Source organism: Aotus nancymaae, unplaced genomic scaffold, assembly GCF_030222135.1.
Source record: "Aotus nancymaae isolate 86718 unplaced genomic scaffold, 86718_ANA_hifiasm-v0.15.2.pri h1tg000021l, whole genome shotgun sequence".
Lineage (NCBI taxonomy): Eukaryota > Metazoa > Chordata > Mammalia > Primates > Aotidae > Aotus > Aotus nancymaae.
In genome coordinates this window covers 3,911,337-3,935,816 of record NW_026988433.1, presented here as the reverse complement: position 1 = coordinate 3,935,816, position 24,480 = coordinate 3,911,337, and the positions used below count along the sequence as shown (strand labels likewise).

The following is a 24,480-nucleotide window of genomic DNA, read 5'->3' as shown; positions in this document are numbered from 1 at the left end:
TTAGGAAGATGCAGCTGAGATTAGGAGGGAAGAGATTCCTTAATGATTACTTTATCGTAATCCCAAGAATCATATGACGAAAGAACTCAGCATTCAACAAAGTAGGTGGAGGGGCAGGCCAAGAATAACTGCATCGCTTCACCTATGGCCACCTGGGTTACAGAGCCCCCTACTCGTGCAAATGAGAAAACGGCATCTCAGCATGAAACATCACAGGGCAGGAGGGATGCACTGGGGTCTAGCAGCTTCCAGTTTGGAAACAAAGCTTGGAGGTTGGAGAGGTTTAGGTGGGTGCCGTGGTTTCAGTGTTTCCTCCAAAATCATGTTGAAACCGAATCCCTGATGTGGCAGTATTGAGAGGCGGGTCCTTTAAGAGGTGACTAGGCCATGAGGGCTCTACACTCATGAGTGAATTAATCCATTCGTGGATGAAGTAATCACTCATGGGTGAATGGATTGATGGGTTATCATGGGAGTGAGACTGGTGGCATTATAAGAAGAGGCAGAGAGACCTGAGACAGCAATAGCTCACTCAGCCCCCTCACCATACACTGCCCTGCCCCACCCTCCTCGGGACTCTGCAGAGAGTCCCCACCAGCAAGAAGGCCTTCACCAGATGTGGCCCCTTGACCTTGGACTTCTCAGCCTCCGTAACTTTAGGAAATAATGTTCCTGATAAATCACCTGGTTTCAGGCATTCTGCTGTAAGCAACAGTAAACAGACAAATACAGCAGGGTTCAAAGAAAAAGGACTTTGAGTGCAAATCAAAGGGCTGTACTGAGCTCATGTCCTCCCAAGCTTCTTGGGTAAGGCTCCTACCTGTGATGGCTCCAAACACATGCTCTCAACCAGCAAGAATAACTCAATAATGTCAGAATCCTCTGACTGGTCGACTCAGTGCCCTCACTGTGTGCAAGGAAAACATGGGTGCAGAGAGTAGAGCGGTCAACATGGGTCCTGTCTGACCACGAGGATCCAGGAAGGCCCCGTGGAGGGCGCAGCATGGGAGGCGGGCTACATTGAGAGAACTGAGATGCTTTTTGCCTTTCCATCAGAATCACGTTTGAGAAAAAACTCAGAATGTGAAACAAATTGCACTTCCTAAAGAGCAATGGCATGTTGGGTTCTTCACATTTGTTTAAGAGTTCTGGGGTCTTCCCCGGGATCTTCAGGGCGGGGTTTGGCAGATGCGTCTGTGTGTATCCTTACACCATCATGAGCACCATGAGCCACCACCAGCACTAGGTCCCTGGAGGGCTGGGCTTCTCCTCTGATTACTTTCAAGGATAATGCAGACAGTGTCTATCCTGACCATGTCTCCTGATTACGTTTTCTCTGAAGTCTCAGATCCATTCTAATAACTAAAGGTTACTGGTCATAGCTGAGACCAAAAGCAGCATGAGAAGCTGGTCAAGAGATGCACTTGGGAGGGCATGATCTTAAAATCCCACAGGAGAGTTCGCCTCCATTTCCTGCACTTACAGCAACAGCAGCCACAAGAATAATGCCCGAACAGCCACTACCCAAGAAGAATAAAACAGTTTGTTTTATTTGACAATGAAGAGGACTTGTTAATATGTTTTAAAGGACTGGCTGATAAGGTATTCAAAAATTGATAAAGTGTATATATCAGTGCCATTACCCCTGAACATTGGTGTAAACTCAAAACAATTGTTTTAGCCAAAACTCAGGAGGCAGTTAGGAGAGAAGGATGTTGAAGAGCTTTGAGAAACGGGATCTCTCTTTTTGGGAAGCTGTGTCACCACAAAGGGGATTCCAACTCATCCAAGAAGTGCAAACACCAGTCTGGGTGTGGTGGCTCAGGCCCCTCATCCCAGCACTTTGAAAGACAGAGGTGGCTGGGTTGCTTGAGGCTAAGAGTTCGAGACCAGCCTGGGCAACATGGCAAAGCCCCATATCTATTAAAGTATAAAAATTAGCTGGGCATGGTAGTGCCTGCCTGTAATCCCAGCCATTTGGGTGGCTGAGGCTTGCGAATCCCCTGAACCTGGGAGGCAGAGGTTGCAGTGAGCTGAGATCATGCTACTGCATCCAGCCTGGGTGACAAAGCGAGACTCTGTCTCAAGAAAAGAAAAGAAAAAATGAAGATCAAACACCATTCTTCAGATTCAGACACTAACGTGGTTACAGATAAACACTTACTGGATGAATGCTACTGCACCTTTAAAGAGCTTTTCTCTCAGAATTTGCCTCCCTAAAAACAAAGCCGTATTTACTCACAACACAGTGAGGCATGATTTCCTGAACTGAAAAAACAATGTAATAAATCACATACAAACACGTGACTGGATTAAGAGACTAAAACGTTTTTCAAGACCCTAGACATTAGAGGAAAAAAGGCAAAATACTGAAGAAGACTTCAAGAAAAAAATAAAAAATATTGAAAAATACGTGTTTCTAAAAAGTAGTTTTCAATGCAAATGCCTGACAGCATCTCATCCCAGAGCTTCCCTGGAGATGAAATTACACAGCACACAAAGAATGGAGAGGCCACCAGCTTCAGCCCAAGTAGACCTCAAATCCTTAATAATAGCACGAAGGTGCTATGATTACACTTACTTTCAGCATTATTTTTGAAGACTGGTAATCTACTTATTTAGTTGTGCTGTGTGTGGATATTTTAATATTTGGAGATTTTATGCCTTTTCCATCTTGGATATAATTAGAGGGAGATGAGGGCCTTCCATTATGGAAGAGATCAATGGATTTGACTACATACAAGTTACACAAACAGGCAGAAGTCTGTGGATATCAGAAAAGTATGACCAGCAAAGTTAGTCGGCAAATGGTAAACTAGTAAGAGTACCTGCGATACGCCAAGGAAAAGGTTAGGATCACTAATATGTGCAAATAGGAAGGTGGTTACCAGTGTCTGGGGAGGAGGGCTGGCAGAATGAGGAATTTATGTTTAGTAGCTAAAGAGCTTCAGTGTTGAAAGATGAAAATGTTCTGGAGATCTGTTGCACAACAATGCAAAAATACTTAACATTACTGAACGATATACTTAAAATAGTTAAGATGCTAACTTTAATGCTACGTGATTTCTACCACGGTAAAAAACAAAGATTTATAACAAAGTTATAAGAAGAAATTGAATTCCCAACGAGACAAGAAGATGGGCAAAGAACAAATGCTTAATAAGGAAATAAGTCATCTAAGAAGGGCAAATTAAAGCAACACTGAGATAGAATTTTTGCTTAATAAATCGTCTGTTTTCTAAAAGTATTTTGTTTGGTGGAGTTGCAGAAAATGGGTATCATTACACACGACAGGTGGAATTTTAAATCGGTTAAGCTTTCTGGAAGGCAGTTTGGTGAACATCATAAAAAAGTAATACAATATTGAATATCCTTTGATTCAAATTTCTTTCTAAAAGCTGACCTGGAGGAACTCATTAGAAATGTGTGCAAAGATTGTTTTACAAAAATATAAACCACAAGCTATTTTATGACAAAAAACTATTAAATTTTCAGCTTGTGTGGTAGTGCCACGGAGATATTTGGGGAACTTTTTGTTTGGGCCTAAAACTAGGATGCATCTTTCATTCTTGTCTTTTCTTTACACCTATATCCAATGCATTGGGGAGTCTTGCCATCTAAGGCAGATGCTGCTGCTTCACTGCTGTTATCTCAGCCCGATAGGATGCTCCAAGATAGCGGCAGACATTTCCCCACGTGCACTCGTTCCTTCTCCCACTGTTGCATGCGTGCAGCTGGGCCCCTGGCTCCTGGAATAGCTCACTTTCTCCAGCCTCCCTTGCAGCTAGATGTCAGTGCTTGGTAGAGCTCCTAGGCTGATGGGGTGGGAGCAGAGGTGGGGTGCTTGCGATGGAGAGGAGCACACTCTCCCCTTTACCCCTTATAAAAATTATAAGCCAGGTGAGGTAGCTCACGCCTGTAATCCCAGCACTTTGGTTAACTGAGGTGGGTGAATCACCTCAGGTCAGGAGTTCAAGACGAGCCTGGCTAACACAGTGAAACCCCATCTCTACTAAAAAGACAAAAATTAGCCAGATGTGGTGGCGTGTGCTGTAATCTCAGGTACTCAGGAGGCTGAGACAGGAGAATTCCTTGAACCTGGGAGGCAGAGGTTGCAGTGAGCTGAGATCACACCACTGCACTCCAGCCTGGGTGACAGAGAGAAACCCTGTCTCAAAAAAAAAATGATAAAAATGTTTTTAAAAAAGTAATACAATATGCAATACTGCATTACCTTTTAAATACGGTTTGCCAAACTGCCTTCCAGAAAGCTTAAGAAATGTGTAATTCCACCTGCTATGTGTAATGATTCCTTTTCCTTCAACTTCACCAACACAGAATATTAAAACTCAGAAAGTAGCTGCAATGTGGGAATGGTTATCATTAATTTGGAGTCAGAGTGATTAGGTCAATGTCTTTGGGGTCGCTCAAAGCAACAGGATGGAAAGAGGTCACACCCTGACCTGCTGGAGACACCTTATGAGTCGCAGGCCACTGACATTCAGACATGGTATTGAAAGCAGGTTGGCATCAGAAGGTCCTTTTATTCCAGCAGCCAGAACACAGTCCCCTAACACTCTAATGCTCTCTTATCCTCTTGAGTTCATTCTCCACGTACAGCCAGAATGATCTTCTGAAAACATACGTCCTTCCCTGTGGCTCCCCTGCAGACCACCTCGCGGCGGCCTCCCACTACACACAAAACCCAGCTCCTCATGCTGGCTTTCCAGCTCCCTGGAGACTCTGAACTCAACTCACTCACTACCCCCATCCAGGCGGGCTGGCTTTCCTTCTTTTTCTCTTACGTTTCAGGGATGTGTGACATCAGTCAATCAATCAATGGATGCATGGATATAAAATTTCCTTCACATATCTCTCAATAAAGATAGAATGAACAAAAGCAAAGTAATTTAATAATGGCAACCATATCCCCCGCATGACAACACTCCTTTACCCACCAAATCAATGTTAAAATAAGGCACCTTTCTCTGGGAAGAGAACTCAGAACATTCTCAAAACAAAGTAGCTCAGACTCTGACTTTCTACTTAGTTCCAGAGGAAGCCGCTCAGAGCCCACTGCTAACAACTCAGCACACCAAGTTTTTTTTTTTTTTTTTTGAGGTGAAGTCTTGCTCTGTCACCCAGGCTGATGTGTGGTGGCTCATTGCAACCTCTGCCTACTGGGTTCAAGCCATTCTCCTGCCTCAGCCTCCCGAGTACCTGGAAACTACAGGTGCATACCACCAGAACTGGCTAATTTCTTTATTTTTAGTAGAGATGGGGTTTTGCCATGTTGGTCAGGCTGGTCTCGAACTCCTGACCTCAGGTGATCCATCTGCCTTGGCCTTCCAAAGTGCTGGGATGACAGGTGTGAGCCCCCACGCCTGGCCCCACCAAGTTTGAATCCTGTACATTTAATTCAGTTCAAGAATTACTGAGTACCTACGTACTGTCTACCATTCTTCTTATATTGTAAAATATGGAAGCTGTGGATAAGCCCCTTACCTGACAAAGTTTATAACATTATTTCCACAGTATTGTTTATATTTTAAATTTATTAATTAATCATAATATAGATAACATTTACCCTGTGCTTGCTCTAGGCTTAGCACTCTAATAAGTACACATTTTTTTTTTGAGGCAGAGTCTCACCATGTCACACAGGCTGGAGTGCTGTGGTGCCTCCTTGGCTCACTGCAAGCTTTGTCTTCCAAGTTCAAGTGATTCTCATGCCTCAGCCTCCCAAGTAGTTAGGATTATAGGCATGTGCCATCACGCCTGGCTAATTTTTGTAGTTTTTTAGTAGAGATGGGATTTTGCCATGTTGGTCAGGCTGGTCTTGAACTCCTGACCTCAAGTGATCTGCCCACCTCGGCCTCCCAAAATGCTGGGATTACAGGCACGAGCCACCGCACCTTGCCTAAGTACACTTTAATTACTGTTTTATCCTTACGACAACATTATAGGTAGGTATTATATCTACAACTCCCTTTACAGATGAGGAAACTGAGGCACGATGAAATTAAGTATGGTTGCACAAATAACTAGCGGAGACCATAATTTGTTATGTTATTCTTTTTCCTGGGAGGCTCATAATGACCAGTGAAAAATGGAAAACTGCTACTAAGATGAGGGACCTCTCGGCCTCAGTGCTGCAGATGCTGCTCATTGCCTTAGAATACCTTTTCTCTTGTCTCCTTGTAACAGAATCTGAGCACTCTTTCATGCTAAAAATGTTAGGTTTCTCAGTCTTCCTTACAATTAGGTGTGGCCATATAACTAAGTTTTGGCGAATTGGATGCAACCAGAAATAGTATGTTGGATTCTTGTAAAGTTCTCCTGAAAAGGAAAAGAGACTGGCCCTGGTTGAACTCCTGCCTTTTTATGTTTTGCTGATCTGCAGAATATAGATGTGATGGCTGGCATCTCAGCAGCTATCTTGGACCATGAGGTAATCATGAGGATGGGATCCATGCACTTGACTGCTGAAGTAGAAAGAAAGATAGGGCCTGGGTCTCAGATGTCATAGAACACCAAACCAGCCCTAGACCACTAACTCTAGGAACTTCTTTACATGACAGAAGAAATTTGTACTTAATTCATAATTAGCCAGAGGGTAAGGTAGGGTGCCTGGACAGGGAGCTCTGTTGCTGTCAGCCAAATGCAGTTCCTAACTGGTACACATGTCAAGGGGGTCTCCACTGAGACTTTCGTTTCTAGCTCTAGAACATTACATGTAGCACAGCAAGAAAAGGTCTGTAGGATGGGAAATGTTTCAGAGGCTGTCGAGGGACAGGGAGAGGGACTTCTGTGGGACTGGGGACCCGTATAGGCTATGAAGAACAAAGGGTTTTGGAACAGGCAGCAGCAGCATCAGGGCCATGTGAGGCAGGAGGAACACGGAGTGTGGGGTGCGGGAAACAGCAGACAGCCAGGCCTGGGCTGAGCGCAGAAGCAGGAGCTGCTCAGGCTCCTCAGACCAGAGGTGGGGAAAGGAGCAAATTCTAATCAGCATCTGCTCGAGACAAACGCGTTGCCATTCCCAGTGACAGAACCACTAAGAGCCCAAAGCAAAGCACAAGACCATCTCACACAAAATAGTAACCAGGGAGGCTCGGTGCCTCTAAAATAAAACAGCAAGAACCCTTGTCAACTGCAGTGACCCAAACACCTTGACATTTCCAAATGACCAACACAGTAACCAGGCTGGTGCCACCGCGCCTCTGTCCATGTCGCCTTGGACTGAAAAACTGATTTCTGGTGTTCTTTGAGCATTGCATCAGAACACTGGCCAATGTTTCCTAAGCGGTGGTCTGGGGGACCAGGCAGGTGCTTGGCAAATGTCTCAGCACATTCCACTCCCATCCTTGATCTACATGGACTCCACAACTGTGTGTGTGTGAGAGCCACAGGCGTCTACACCATACGCTACAAACACATTTATCGAGTCATCAACAATTTCACACAACAGCAGACCCAAATCTAATACCTGGAGTTTATTTTCTAAATAATATGTTAAGAAAGTTGTTTTTTATATATAAGAATATTCACACACACACACACACACACACACACACACACACACACACACACACACAATTGGCTACTGGCAGTCAACTCTGTGGTTCTGTTTCTCCCTGTCCTGGTTCTTGGCTCCCCTACTTTTCCCCACCCAGCCTGGGTCCCAGGGCGGAGCCTTCCCTTCTCCCGAGTTCACTCCTAACAGCCCACGGCGGGGCTTCCTTACCATAGCCAGCGGCACAACTCCAATCAGGTCCTTTGGGCTCACATAGATCTTGGACACTCCCAAGTCAGATGTGATCTCTCCGGGGTACTCCACCTGCCAGGTGACCAGCTGTGTGGCTGGCAGGTCGCTGGGCTCTTCCACCTCCACGTCGATCTGCATGACCTCATAGGAGGCGCCATCCCCACTGCAGAGAAGACACAGAGAAGAAGAGCTTTAAGGGACTGACGAGGAATAGCACGCTTGGCTGGGAGCAGGCAGCCCTTGGCCATTTCTCTCTGTACCTTCACGTGTAACCAAGAGCACACATCCCCGTAAAGAGCAATCAGAGATGCCGTTCCAAAATGAACAAGCCAGCTTTAATATGCTTTGCAGCATTTGCCTGGGCTTAGATACCATCACTCCAGTTTCCAAAGTCCACGGGCTGTGAGCTGCTCAGCTGCCACAGAGCAGGTATTTGTGGATAATTACGGGAAGCAGTGATCCCATTTCTTACAGGTTTCCCTTCCTTTCCCATTCTCCGTTAGGAGCACACTTTTCCTCATTCCCACAAATTTCTATGCAACTTCTATCGGATTTTCCAAAGCTACAGCCAGATGGAGTTGGGTGCACAGAATTTTAAGGATGTCTGAGGGTCACATGGCTCTGTTATCCGGCAGTGGTAAGACAGAATTGCAGAGAAACAGGTGAGGTGGGCACAGCACAGCAGGGTCGAGGGGTCACTGTGATGAACGTGGAGAAGGCGCCAGATGTTACATGGAAATGGGAGTCACGGTGACAGAGACTAGCTTTTAGACACTCGCTTCTCCTATAAGCATACATGTAGAAACAAGTCCACCTAGGATTTTCTGGATTGTTCTTACGGGGCTGTAAGTAGTTTAATTAGCTGGCTGCCTCATCGTAGTGAGTTTTGGTATAATGTCTGTTCTTCTATGTGACAGGTAATAAAATGTAGACTTGGTGCCTGCCTCTCCCTGAAGAGTAAATGAACCGGGTATGGGTGAGAATGAACAGAGGAGATGCTTTTTAAAAGCATCTCCTGAGAGACGATGATGAGAGAGAGATGCTTTTTAAAGCGTCAGTGGCCAAAGCAACGTCTACCTGTCAGATTTTATACCGCTGAGAAATGACCACTGAACTCTGACGTTTAGGAGAATAAGGTTTGTCCTTTTCTCTGAGAGGACATGTGGCAGAGCTATGACATTTTTATCACACCATCAAACTCACCTAAGTTTATCAGGAAGAAGCTCAGAGATAAACGGTGAGGCTTCCAGGGAGCCTTATTCTCAGGGAGGGATGGGATGGAAAGCTAAAATACCAGGAGAGATTCTAATGGACAGAGAAGGAAGGAGGGAAGGGGAGAGAGAGACAGAGAGAGAGAAAGGAGGGAGAAAGAAATGGAAGGAGATAAATAGAAAGAAGGGAAGGATAAAAGTGATCACTTGAGATCAGGAGTTCGAGACCAGGTTGGCCAACAGGACAAAACTCTATCTCTACTAATAATACAAATATTAGCTGGGCGTGGTGGCATGTGCCTATAATCCCAGCTACTTGGGAGGCTGGGGCATGAGAATTGCTTGAACCCGGGAGGCAGAGGTTGCAGTGAGCTGGGATTACACCACTGCACTCCAGCCTGGGCGACAGAATGAAAATGGGTCTTAAAAAAAAAAAATAAAGATAGATAGAAGAGGAGGGAGAGAGGAAAACAAACAGGAGAGGAGGGAGGGGCCAGAGAAACGAGATAAGAAGAGCTACGGAAAGAACGAACCCCAGTTGCAGAGGTCAGCCTTCCGCTACGGAGTAGCTGTAATGGGCTGTGTGCAATGAAGGGGAAGAGAGGACAGCGGTTTTTGAATCCTTCAAAACTCACTCCCTCGTGGCTCCTGAAAGAAAGTTGTTTAACTCTTTGAGAAGCAGCTGCTGTGATAAAAAATCATCAACAAATCGCCTAGGCCACTGTGGGCTTTCTTCTCCCACAGCTTTCTTTTCATAAGAAAAGGATGCTGCTGCCTCTTTGAAGCCCCAGCCTGGCATTCGTAGTCACGGCTACAGGGAACTTGGAATTAAGATGCCGGAATGCACCTTTGTTTTTGTATTCGAACTTTACAAGAATTTTGGTATGACTTTCCCATGCGACGAATGGAATAATCTCTTTTGTCTGTGCAGGGCCTTGCCTTCTGTTTTTCATCACAAAGAAAGGAATTTATAGAACAGAATTAGGATAGTTGCCTCTGAGCCATGAGAAGGCCTGCAGAAGTGTAGCTCCCTGTACAATAACATGGGGCTACCCCACATGTCACATCACACTCTAACCTGTTTCCTTCTAGGATCCCTGGCCTCAAATAAAAACCAACAATCCTTGCTTCCACTGGAACACTGGACGTCTCCCACTTTTTAGAGTTTGCTTTACAAACAGTTTGTTTGCAAACGGCTTTTGGAGTTTGCTTTATCAGAAAAATCTTATAAATCCCTGAATATATTTAAGTTCTTGCCATCCTAGAAGTCTCACCTATAACACAATTCAGTAAATACAATGTAGTAAGTGCTCCGTTTACTTCATCTAATTTCACTCTTCCTGTAACCGTATTACTTCATGTAGAGTGAAACATGAAGAAGCCATCAATATTGCCTACTATGCCTATGATTTATGATTATTCCATAAATTTATATTTTCCCCTTTTCTTTTTTTCATTAAAAAAATTTTTTTTTATTATACTTTAAGTTCTGGGGTATATGTGTAGATTGTGTAGGATTGTTACACAGGTATACACATGTCATGGTGGCTGCTGCATCCATCCCCCTATCCATCTACATTAGGTATTTCTCCTAATGTTATCCTTCCCCAATCCCCCCACCCCCTGCTATCCCTCCCCTAGCTCCCCCCACGCCCTGACAGGCCCCGGTGTGATGCTCCCATCCCTGTGTCCATGTGTTCTCATTGTTCAACACCCACTTATGAGTGAGAACATGAGGTGTTTGGTTTTCTGTTCTTGTGTCAGTTTGCTGAGATTGATGGTTTCCAGCTTCATCGATATCCCTGCAAAGGACACGAACTCATTCTTTTTTATGGCTGCATTGTATTGCATAGTGTCTATGTGCTACATTTTCTTTATCCAGTCTATCGCTGGTGGGCATTTGGGTTGGTTCCGAGTCTTTGCTATTGTAAACTGTGCTGCAATGAACATGTGTGCATGTGTCTTTATAGTAGAACGATTTATAATCCTTTGGGTATATACCCAGTAATGGGATTGCTGGGTCAAATGGTATTTCTATTTCTAGATCCTTGAAGAATCACCACACTGTCTTCCACAATGGTTGAACTAATTTATACTCCCACCAACGGTGTAAAAGTATTCCTATTTCTCCACATCCTCTCCAGCATCTATTGTCTCCAGATATTTTAATCATCGCCATTCTAACCGGTGTGAGGTGGTATCTCAATGTAGTTTTGATTTGCATTTCTCTACTGACTAGTGATGATGAACATTTTTTCATATGTTTGTTGGCTGCATTAATATCTTCTTTTGAAAAGTGTCTGTTCATATCCTTCACCTATTTTTTGATGGGGCTGTTTTTTTCTTGTACATTTGTTTAAGTTCTTTGTAGATTCTGGATATTAGCCCTTTGTCAAATGAGTAGACTGCAAAAATTTTTTCCCATTCTGTTGGTTGCCAGTTCACTCTAATGATTGTTTCTTTTGCTGTGCAGAAGCTCTGGAGTTTAATTACATCCCATTTGTCTATTTTGACTTTTGTTGCCATTGCTTTTGGTGTTTTAGTCATGAAGTCCTTGCCTATGCCTATGTCCTGAATGGTATTGCCTAGGTTTTCTTCTAGGGTTTTTATGGCATTAGGTCTTATGTTTAAATTTTTAATCCATCTGGAGTTAATTTTTGTATACGGTATAAAGAAGGGGTTCAGTTTCGGCTTTCGGCATATGGCTAGCCAGTTTTCCCAACACCATTTATTAAATAGGAAATCCTTTCCCCATTGCTCGTTTTTGCCAGGTTTGTCAAAGATCAGATGGTTGGAGATGTGTGGTATTGCTTCTGAGGCCTCTGTTCTGTTCCATTGGTCTCTGTCTCTGTTTTAGTACCACTACCATGCTGTTTTGATTACTGTAGCCTTGTAGTATAGTTTGAAGTCAGGTAGTGTGATGCCTCCAGCTTTGATTTTTGATTAGGATTGTCTTGACTATATAGGCTCTTTTTTGGTTTTATATGAAATTTAGGTAGTTTTTACCAGTTCTGTGAAGAAGGTCAATGGTAGCTTGATGGGGATAGCATTAAATCTATAACTTCTATAAATTACTTTGGGCAGTATGGCCATTTTCACGATATTGATTCTTCCTATCCATGAGCATGGAATGTTTTTCCATCTGTTTGTCCTCTCTTACTTCCTTCAGTAGTAGTTTGTAGTTCTTCTTGAAGAGGTCCTTCACATCCTTTGTTAGTTGTATTCCTAGGTATTTTATTCACTTTGTAGCAATTATGGATGGGAGCTTGCTCATGATTTGGCTCTCCGTTTGTCTGTTATTGGTGTATAGGAATGCTTGTGATTTTTGTACATTAATTTTGTATCCCGATACTTTGCTGAAGTTGCTTATCAACTTAAGGAGATCTTGGGCTAAGACAATGGTGTCTTCTAAATATACAATCATGTCGTTTGACTTCCTCCTTTCTTAATTGAATACCCTTTATTTCTTCTTCTTGGCTGATTGCCCTGGCTAGAACTTCCAATACTATGTTGAATAGGAGTGGTGAGAGAGGGCACCCTTGTCTTTTGCCAGTTTTCAAAGGGAATGCTTCCAGTTTTTGACCATTCAGTATATGATACTGGCTGTGGGTTTGCCATAGCTTTTATTATTTTGAGATACGTTCCATGGATACCTAGATTATTATTAAGACTTTTTAAGCATAATTTTGTCAAAGGCCTTCTCTGCATCTATTGAGATAATCATGTGGTTTTTGTCTTTGGTTCTGTTTATATGATGGATTATATTTATAGATTTGTGTATGTTAAACCAGCCTTGCATCACCAGGATGAAGCCAACTCGATCGTGATGGATAAGCTTTTTGATGAGCTGTTGGATTTGGTTTGCCTGTATTTTATTGAAGATTTTTGCATCAATGTTCATCATGGATATTGGCCTGAAATTTTCTTTTTTAGTTATGTCTCTGCCAGGCTTTGTTATCAGGATGATGCTAGTCTCATAAAATAAGTTAGGGAGGATTCCCTCTTTTTGTATTATTCGGAATAGTTTCAGAAGGAATGGTACCAGCTTTTCTTTGTACCTCTGGTAGAATTCGACTGTGAGCTTGTCTGGTCCAGGACTTTTTGTGGTTGGTAGGTTATTAATTGCTGCCTCAACCTCAGACCTTGTTATTGGTTTATTCAGGGATTCAACTTCTTCCTGGTTTAGTCTTGGGAGGGTGTAAGTGTCCAGGAATTTATCCATTTCTTCTAGATTTACTGGTTTATGTGCATAAAGGTGTTTGTAGTAATCTCTGATGGTAGTTTGTATTTCTGTGGAATTGGTGGTGATATCCCCTTTATCATCTTTTACTGTATCTATTCGACTCTTCTCTTTTCTTTAGATCCCTTTCCTGGTCAAGATGTAAAAACAAGGTGTGTTTTCCGCCACCTACCCTCTCTATGAAGTAGTGATGAAAATACCCTATGTTGGGACTTCTTAACCCAGGACTATATCAACCTTCAGGAAGGTTGTATCTTGAACTTGTGAGAAAACCATTGTATGCGTGGATTTTCCTGAAAAATTCCTTAGCTTGTATGGGTTCCCCAATAGTTCATATACAGTAGGGTCCTGAACCAAGTTCCTGAAAGTTTTCTTGATAAATTCTGCACTTGGTGATATCATTGGAATATTTCATCATGTGTATCTTGATGAAATTTGAATATTAATGCCCTTTTAAAAATATTTTGCATCTAAGAGCTTCCTGAACTCTTGCATAGTAGGCAATATTGATCACATCTTCATGTTTCACTCTACAGACAAGGACTGTGCCTTTGCAGTTTGCGGGTTTAATTGTCAGACAGTACATGTCCTGAAAAGAGTGGTCATGTTTACCTTGTCGCATTTTGTGATTATGACATAGTGTAATTCCTGAAATTCATCAGATGGGAATTTGATGGATTGTGGGAGATAAATACAGTCAGTTCAAGAGACGTTTATAAAATATATCTGGTTAAAGCAGTGATTTTCCACCTCCCAGGCATTCAAATTGCCTGGAGGAACTTTACAAATAAATCAATGTTCAGGCATCATCCTTACAGATTTCTGATTATTCCTGATTGGAGCCAGGGTAAGAGGTATTTGAACCAGAGTGACTCTATCTTGAGTGAGGGCTGGCAAATGAGGCTGGGACTTGCTGGGCTGTGTTCTCAGAAAGTTAGGCATTCCTGGCCTCTAGATGTTTATGGTTAATGGAACAAATTAATAGCATTTACTAAACAGACCCAGACTTGGGAGTGTCCTCATATCCTGATATCTGGAGAACAAAGACATTCCTAATTTTGCTTTAAAGTTAGTAATATTGCCAGGTGTGGTGGCTCATGCCCATAATCCTAGCACTTTGGGAGGCCGAGGTGGATGGATCACTTGAGGTCAGAAGTTCGAGACCAGACTGGCCAACGTGGTGAAACCTCATCTCTACTAAAAAAACAAAACAAAACAAAAAACAAAAACAAAAAATTAGCCTGGTGTGGTGGCATGTGCCTGTAATCCCAGCTACTGGGGAGGCTGAGGCAGGAGAATTGCTTGAGCCCAGGAGACAGAGGTTGTAGTGAGCTGAGATCATGCCACTGCCCTTGAGCCAGGGTGACAGAGTGAGACCCTATCTCAAAAACAAAAAAATAAAGATAACAACATTGATTCTTGCAAAATATAGTAATTAAGAAAATTAATCCTTTATCACAAATCCTTGTAGCAGAGCACATCTCCCTATATATACAAGCATTGTACCTGGGTGGACAGGTTCCTCCTCTTACTTTTGGGAATGTCCTACTCTGTCCATGGAATAGCTGTCCTTTCACCACTGTACTTTCTTAATAAACTTGCCTTGGCTTTGCACTGTCGACTTGCCCTGAATTCCTTCTTGCACAAGATCTAAGAACCCTCTCTTGGGGTCTGGACCAGGACCTCTTTCCTGTAACATTTCTGGTGACCACAGACAGGACCATGGTGCAGAAACCCTGACCCAGCAACTACCTTTAGGTAAGTGTGGGGTCCTGTAACATATTTCTGGCAAACCTCAAATGGATGATACTGAAGAGACCCCCAACCCAAAGGAAAATCATCTGCATGCACCAATTGGCTAACTTAGGGTGAGTGGGGTGCACATACCTGGTAAATAATGGGATTGGGTTAGAGGCCTAACTTAGGGGAGTTACAGTCTCTCCAAGATAGAGTGGGTTAGAGGCCCCTCTTAATAAAAGGCAAGGACACCTGACCAACCTTGGGTTAGGGCCCAACTTAGTTCCTTCTAAGTTTTAGAGGGTTAGAGGCCCCTCTCAGTAAAGGCCCTCTTGGCTCAGAGCAGGTTTGCAGGCTATGCTCTTCATATTAATCCACCTTCCTCCCTGCTGCATGATGGAGTTTCTTGGTTGCTGTCTCTGCTTTATTTTCCCATTTTCAGGAAACTTTACTGGGTCTTTTACTCTTTTCCTACGTGCCTCCCGATTTCCATCCTTCTGCTTGTGAAACGTGGGGAGCAAAAAGCATTGATGGTTCCGCCTCTAAAATTTCTGATTGAGATTTGGCATTTAACAGCTATGAGCAATAAGACTAGATAGATGTGGTTATGCTTCGTTGCCTCATGCTGACCAGGTGTGGTTGAGAAGCACCAGGAAGGAAATCAGGGGACTCTCCTCTTTGCCGTTTTGTTTCATTTTGCACACTAAAAAAACTTCTTTCCTTGATGGATTCAGGCAAACCGGCTTTGCTTGTCCGCTGTTGCCTAGAACCCGCTTGCTCTGGTCCTTCTCATCTAAATCCTCTTCATTTCCTTTGCCTTATTTGACATTTTTGTTGAAGTCCATGTTGTGATTTATCTGAGATTCACGGCTCAGCTCACTTACGTTATTTAGATAATGTGAATAAGAGAATTCAGTTTTTGCCAGGGATCCCCTCATTAATGAAGCTGGCCTTTAAATCCTCTCTTTCCCTTTTTAGTGGAACCTGGCCAGTGGCAATACAATCCCGCAGCTTTGGAAATTTTCTTTCAGCATCACCTGCCTCCTTCATGGGAACCGTGGCATCGATTCCAAAGAACTCACCACTAGGATGTATTCTTGAACATTGGGACAAGTTTCAACTGAATAGGCTTAAGAAGAGAAAACTGGTGTTTCTATGTAATATAATGGTATTTGGCTTCGGTATTATTTGGAAAACCAAGAGAAATGGCCTCCTACTGGAACTATGGCCTTTAAGACTATACTTCAAGTCAATTTGTTTTGTAAGTGGAAGGGAAAATAAGATGAAATACTGTATGTTCAAGCATTATGCTCAGTCAGGATAAAACCCTGCAGCAGGCGTGTGCATGTTTGATGAAAGGAAAATCAGAAAAAGAGCCAGACATAGTCCTGTTTATGTGACAGATTACACTTATTGATTTGGGTATGTTGAACCAGCCTTGCATCCCAGGGATGAAGCTGACTTGATCGTGGTGGATAAGCTTTTTGATGTGCTGCTGGATTCAGTTTGCCAGTATTTTATTGAGGATTTTCGCATTGATGTTCATCGTGGATTTGGCCCGAAATTTTCTTTTGTTATGTCTCTGCCGGGTTTTGGTATCAAGGATGATGCTGGTCTTATTAAATAAATTAGGGAGGATTCCTTCTCTTTGGATTCTTTGGAATAATTTCAGAAGGAATGGTACCACCTCCTTTTTGTACCTCTGGTAGAATTTAGCTGTGACTCTGTCTAGTCCTGGGCTTTTTTTGGTTGGTAGGCTATTAATTATTGCCTCAGTTTCAGAACTTGTTATTGGTCTATTCAGGGATTTGACTTCTTCCTGTTTAAGTCTTGGGAGGGTGTATGTGTCCAGGAATTTATCCATTTCTTCTAGATTTTCTAGTTTATTTGTGTAGAGGTGTTTCTAGTATTTTCTGATGATAGGTTGTATTTCTGTGGGATTGGTGGTGATATCCCCTTTATCATTTTTTGTTGTGTCTATTTGATTCTCTTTTTTCTTACTAGTCTGGCCAGCAGTCTATCTATTTTGTTTATCTTTTCAAAAAACCAGCTCCTGGATTCATTGATTTTTTTTTTTAAGGGTTTTTCATGTCTTTATCTCCTTTGGTTCTGCTTTATTCTTTTTTCTTGTCTTCTGCTGGCTTTTAAATTTGTTTGCTCTTGCTTCTCTAGTTCTTTTAATTGTGATGTTAGGGTGTCAATTTTGGATCTTACCATATCTCAAAATAATAAGAGCTATTTATGACAAAGCCATAGCCAATATCATACTGAATATGCAAAAGCTGGAAGTATTCCCTTTGAAAACTGACACAAGACAAGGATGTCCTCTCTCACCACTCCTATTCAACATAGTGTTGGAAGTTCTGGCCAGAGCAATCAGCCAAGAGAAAGAAACAAAGGGTATTCAAATAGGAGAAGAGGAAGTCAAATTGTCTCTTTGCAGACGAATAGGATTATATATTTAGAAAACACCATCATCTCAGCCCAAAAACTCTTTAAGCTGATAAGCAACTTCAGCAAAGTCTCAGGATAGAAAATCAATATGCAAATATCATAAGCATTCCTATGCACTAGTAATAGATAAGCAGAGAGCCAAGTCATGAATGAACTCCCATTCACAATTGCTATAAAGAGAATAAAATACTAGGAATACAGCTTACAAGGGATATGAAGGACTTCTTCAAGGAGGACTACAAACCACTGCTCAAGAAAATAAGAGAGGACACAAACAAATGAAAAAACATTCCATGTTCATAGATAGGAAGAATCAATATTGTGAAAATGGACATACTGCTCAAAGTAATTTATAGATTCAATGCTATTCCCATCAAGCTACCACTGATTTTCTTCACAGAACTAGACAAAATTATTTTAAATTTCATATGGAGCCAAAAAAGAGTCTGTGTAGCCAAGACAATCCTAAGCAAAAAGAACAAAGCTAGAGGCATCACACTACCTGACTTCAAACTATACTACAAGGCTATAGTAACCAAAACAGCAAGGTACCAGTACCAAAACAGATATATAGACCAATGTAACAGAACAGAGGCCTCAGAAATAACACCACACATCTATAACCATCTGATCTTCAACAAACCTGACAAAAAAAGGAATGGAGAAAGGATACCCTATTTGATAAATGGTGCTGGGAAAACTGGCTAGCCATATGCAGAAAACAGAAACCAGGCCCCTTCTTTACACCTTATACAAGAATTAACTCAAGATGGATTGAAGACTTAAACATAAAACCTAAAACCATAAAAACACTAAAAAAAACCTAGGCAATACTACTCAGGACATAGGCATGGGCAAAGACTTCATGACTAAAACACCAAAAGCAGTGGCAACAAAAGCCAAAATAGACAAATGGGATCTAATTAAACTAAAGAACTGCTGCACAGAAAAGAAACTATTATCAGAGTAAGCAGGGAACCTGCAGAATGGGAGAAAATTTTTGCAATCTATCCATCTGGCAAAGGTGTAGTATCCAGAATCTACAAGGAACTTACACAAATTTACAAGAATAACAGCAACAAAAAAAAAACATCAAAAACTGCGCAAAGGCTATGAACAGACACATCTCAAAAGAAGATATTTATGCAGCCAATAAACATATGAAAGAAAGTTCATCATCATTGGTCATTCAAGAAATGCAAATCAAAACCACATTGAGATACCATTTTATGTTAGTTAGAATGGCAATCATTAAAAAGTCAAAAAACAACAGATGCTGGAGGGGATGTGGAGAAATAAGAACGCTTTTACACTGTTGGTGGGAGTGTAAATTAGTTCAACCATTGTGGAAGACAGTGTGGCGATTCCTCAAGGATCTAGAATCAGAAATACGATTTGATGCAGCAATCCCATTATGGGGTGTATATACAAAGGATTATAAATCATTCTACTATAAAGACACATGCACACGTATGTTTATTGTGGCACTGTTTACAATAGCAAAGACTTGGAACCAACCCAAATACTCATCAGTGATAGACTGGTTAAGGAAATGTGGCACATATACACTATGCAATACTATGCAGCCATAAAAAAGAATGAGTTCTGTAATCCCAGCACTTTGGGAGGCTGAGGCAGGTGGATCACGAGGTCAAGAGATCGAGACCATCCTGGCCAACATGGTGAAACCCCGTATCTACTAAAAATACAAAAAAATTAGCTGGGCATGGTGGCACACTCCTGTATTTCCAGCTACTTGGGAGGCTGAGGCAGGAGAATTGCTTGAATCCGGGAGGCGGAGGTTGCAGTGAGCCGAGATCGCGCCACTGCATTCCAGCCTGCCATCTGGTGATGGAGTGAAACTCTGCCTCAAAAAAAAAAAAAAAAAAAAAAAGAATGAGTTCATGTCCTCTGCAGGGACATGGATGAAGCTGTAAACCCTCATACTCAGCAAACTGACACAAGAACAGAAAACCAAACACCTCATGTTCTCACTTATAAATGGGAGTTGAACAATAAGAACACATGGATACAGGGAGGGGAACATCACACACTGGGGCCTGTTGGGGGTAGGGGGCAAGGAGAAGGAGAACATTAGGACAAATACCTAATGCATGCAGGGCTTGACACCTAGATGACGGGTTAATAGGTGCAGCAAACCATGATGACACATGTAAACCTATGTAACAAACCTGCAGGTTCTGCACATGTATCCCAGAACTTAAAGTAAAATAAAATTAAATTAAAAAGAAAAGAAAACTGGCCATTGGAAGAGGGATTGCAAAGCATCCCAAAGGGAGCCATTGGGACCTGAACCGATGATGGCTGAAATAGACAGGCAACCCCAAGAGTGATGGGCCCAAGACATTCCACCACAGTTCCCACTGGACAACTAGCCATATCTCCGGAGAAGCCTCAGGTAACTCTTGATGTGGCAGGTAAGAATATTAACTTCCCTCTGGAATGCTTACTCTGTTTTCACTCATTATAACGGGCCTCTGTCACCCCAAAACTCTATGGTCAAGGGGATAGATGGACAAGTCCATAGATGCCATTTTATGAGTCTTTTAAGCTGCTCTTCAGGGACTTTGGCTTTCTCCTGAATCCCCGCCCCCACCCCACCCCAAAAGAAACTACTGTTTTCCAAAAAAAACAGTAGTATCTTTTGGAAATCACAAGGCAGGCAGGAATTGCTCCTTCTCCTCTCCTGTGAATAAGTATCAGGCTTTGTTGTTAGACGCTCCTGACAAAACACTTAAAGTATGCCAGACTTTGAATCCAGCTACCTGTTTGCCTGAACCCCCAGGCACCCTAGGTCATTCTTGTATTCCAGTTATGGGGCAAGTTTACTCCAGCCATCTGTATTTAAAATCGGAGCCTCTAGATAATCCTGAGGCAGAATGGTTTACTTGTGGAAGTCACTTTGGGCACCAGGGAAAAAGGACAACAAACTGTTAATACCGGGTGCTAATCAGTAAAAACCAGTTGAACATTTGCATGAGTCTACTCATTGGAAAAGGGATTCCCTGTTTCAATCAATGTCTCACCTTTTTTATAGGAAAAGGCTTACTTAAAACAGTAAAGTAGGTAACTTGGGCCTGTGAACTCTGTTTCAGAATAACCCAAATAAGCACTCCACTTTTGGGTATAAGTTGGAACCATGCGGAGAATAACTTATTTAGCCAGTGGGCACCAAGTCAAGTTTATGGGGGTGTCACTAGGATTGGGAAACGGAACACCATAAACATAACCCCTCTTTTCCCGTGTATCACAGCCACACGGGCCTCAGCCCCTTCCCTCCTATGAAGAGACAAGAAAGCACATTTCTAATCTAACTAGAACACAGCTAAACTCCACCCCAACTTTAGGTTATGTTATACACGATGAATGTGGGTGAATGACAGCTGTTCCAGTGCAGGACTCAGGCAAAGCACCTGTATGTTTTGAAAGGCACGATAATAGTCACCACCAGACTGAAACCCATGATACGGGATGGCTGTTACTTCAACAATGGAATCAGACCCTTCTTCTAACAGACCAGGTGTGGATGGGATGGCAAGATAATTTGCCAAAAATGAGTGACTACCCTTCTCCTTGGGGATGGTTACAGGCTTGTGGAACTCATGGCTGGCCATACTTACCTTATAATTGGACTGGAAGATGCATGTGGGGTCATGCGTATCTCTTAGGATGTATCCTCACCAAATTGGACCGTCTCCCATCTAACTAGAAAATTGTAAATGTCAGGCCTGGCCATTATAACCTTGGTGACCTGCACGTACACCTCCTGAAAGTCTGAAGTAATCAGATGCCACACAGAGAAGTCAAATGACTGGTTCCTGCCTCAACTAATTGCTGTCCTCCTGCAACATTTGACCATTGTTCCTGCTCAACCTTGCAAAATTTCCCCTTAGACATTAGGTTTCTCAAGACCCCCACCCCTGTAACTATGTAATTTACCACACCCTCCTCTCTGCTTGCGACCAGTAACCCCCACCCTTGTGACCATGCCTGTCTGTAATGGATAACTCCCACCCTTGTGACCATGCCTGTCTGTAATGGATAACCCCTACCCTTGTGACCATGCCTGTCTGTAATGGATAACCCCCACCCTTGTGACCATGCATCTCATGATGCCCTCCCCCTCCCTAAAATGGATTACCACCTTTAACTGACCATTTGCCCCAACCTACATAACCAGTTCCCATTCCTATGCCCTTCACCTAACTCCTCTCTCCGACTTGCCCGCTTGCATACAAGCACGAAATAAAACAGCCTTGTTGCCCACATGAAGCCTGCCTGGTGGTCTCTTTACACGAGTGATGCGCCTAACAGTAAAAGGTCACCACAGGTGACAAAAACGGGCATCTTGATGGTTTTATCCAATGACTGTATTTTCCCCACAGGCAGCTACAATCAATATCCAGTTACAAGTTGAAGCCTTAGCCAAGCACATGGCTGCAGCTTTCAATAATACATGCCATGGTCGTAGCCTTCTAACTGAGGAAACTTCTCAGATTAGGCAGGTAGCCTTACAAAACCATGTGGCTTTGGACATTTTAACAGCGTCCCAAGGGATAACTTGTGCTTTGATCAAAACCAAATGTTGTGTGTATGCTCCAGACTATTCACATAATATTACCCAGGCTATGAAAGCTTTAGACACTCACGTCTCTGCCACTGATGCACTATCAGTCCACCCTCCATCGGCTCGGTTCCAACAACTGCCCAGTTCTTGGAAAACCTTCCTGTATAGTTCACTTGGAATATTCACTTATTTTGCTTTGCTGTTGTGGAATATATTGTGGTTGTGCTCTTTGTGTAGGAAAGACAGGCTCACTCAATGCTTTCCTAAATTGGACACTTGTTAATCTTCCCTATATCACCTTTTGTTGGAACTCAGAGTTAGGAACAACCCTCACCATACCAACGCTCTCTGACTGAGCATCTCTCTACCCTGAACGAAAGAGACCCTAACAGTTAGGCAGGAATATCATCACCCCATTCAGCCTGAAGAAGTTACAGAAGATGGATCTTCGTCCCTCTGCAGCCCTTCGGATCAAGGGTCCTGTTGTAAAGGGTAGGGGGAGACATGTCAGAGGAATTCAAACCAGAGCGACTCCATCTTGAGTGAGGGCTGGGAAAATGAGGCTGGCACTTGCTGGGCTGTGTTCTCAGAAAGTTAGACCTTCCTGGCTTCTAGATGTTCACGGTTAAGGGAACAAATTAATAACGTTTACTAAACAGACCCAGACTTGGGAGTGCCCTGATATCAGGAGAAGGCATTCCTAACTTTGCTTTAAAGATAATAATATCGATTCTTGCAAAATATAGTACTTAAGAAAATAAATCTTTATCACAAACCCTTGTAGCAGAGCACATCTCCCCATATATACCAGCATCGTACCGAGTGTGGACGCCTTCCTCCTCTTACTTTTGGAGCATCCTACTCTATCTATGGAGTAGTTGTCCTTTTACCACTTTACTTTTTTATTTTTCTAGCATCAGCGTGAACAGGCAACCTACACAATGGGAGAAAATTTTTGCAATCAACTTATCCAAAAGTCTAATATCCAGAATCTACAAGGAACTTAAACAAATTTATAAGAAAAAAACAAACAACTCCATCAAAAAGTAGGCAAAGGATATGAACAGACCCTTCTCAAAAGAAGACATTTATGTGGTCAACAAACATATATAAAAAAATCTCATCACTGATCATTAGAGAAATGCAAATCAAAACCACAGTGAGATACCATCTCATGGCAGTCAGAATGGCGATTATTAAAGAGTCAGGAAACAACAGATGCTGGCTAGGCTGTGGAGAAATAGGAATGGTTTTACGCTGTTGGTGGGAGTGTAAATGAGTCCAACCATTGTGGAAGACAGTGTGGTGATTCCTCAAGGATCTAGAACCAGAAATACCACTTGACCCAGCAATCCCATTATTGGGTATATGCCCAAAGAATTAAAAATCATTCTACCACCTTACTTTCTTAATAAACTTGCTTTTGCTTTGCACTGTGAACTTGCCCTGAATTCTTTCTTGTACAAGATCCAAGAATCCTCTCTTGGGGTCTGGATTGGGACTTCTTTCCTGTAACCCCAGGAATCGGGGTTTTTGTCCTTTCCTTTCCTTCTCTTTTCCCCCCTCCCTCCTTTCCCCTTTCCCTCCCTCCCTCCCTCCCTTCCTTCCTTCCTTCCTTCCCTCTTTCCCACCTTCCCTCCCTCCCCTCAACTGGGCATATTCTTTTTGTCCAGGAAGATTCCAACATGCAACCAGGATTGTGAATAACTATGTCAGACGTTTATAAAAGCTTAACTATGTGGATATCTGTGCTCTTGGAAGTATTCAATAAACAACAGCATTAGAGATAGAATGCATTAGGTTAGTCTATTTGGGGGAGATGACTGGTAAAATGTATGAAGCAAGGAAAATAAAAACTATGAATTTTAGATATCTATGAGAATAAATAAAGATGTGCCAAGAGCAGAGTTCCAGGCAAGGGGACAAAGGGTCTGAATGAACCCAAACTGTTCAGGCATCACTTTGAACAGTTCAGAAACACAGTCTCATCCCGCCAGCCTCCCTCCTCTCCTCCCTGTCGCTGAGTCAAATAGCTAGCAATCAGGGGGAGCAGGGCTTGATTTGGGAGCTATGTGGAGAAGCAGCAGCACTGCAATTGAGATTGGGCAGGTTTTGCTCAGAGGATAGAGTGCCATCAGCAGGAGAAAGGCACGGGGCTATGTCAGACTTGCGTGCCTGGATGCATTCTCGAAATGGGACCTGCTTGTGGTTGAGTTCTGCCCCTCGTGTGGTTGCTATTTTGTGTTTAGCACGGGTACATCAAACATCTTCCTTTCCTGACCTGCTTGCCATCATTCATTGTGTAGAGGGGAATGAACAAGGAAGCAGGGTAAGGACCCCAGCCTCTACATGCAGCTCGGATACCTCCCAGCTGACTCCACAGGAGTGAATCTGGAGGCAACTCTGGGCAGTCTAACCTTGCACAGAGATGATGGACAGCTCCTTCCCAACGCAGACCGTTCTTCTCATTCCCCAATAATGC

At 42.8% G+C, this 24,480-nt stretch overlaps 1 protein-coding gene across 1 annotated transcript in view; it reads right to left on the bottom strand.

Annotated features, from left to right (window-relative positions):
• Positions 1–24,480, bottom strand: part of TMEM132D (transmembrane protein 132D) — an 834,368-nt gene that overhangs the window by 255,710 nt on the left and 554,178 nt on the right. Inside the window, exon 4 of the mRNA XM_012465905.2 lies at positions 7,748–7,931. Within this exon, the coding sequence (XP_012321328.1) occupies positions 7,748–7,931 (184 nt within the window). The remainder of the gene's footprint in view (positions 1–7,747; positions 7,932–24,480) is intronic.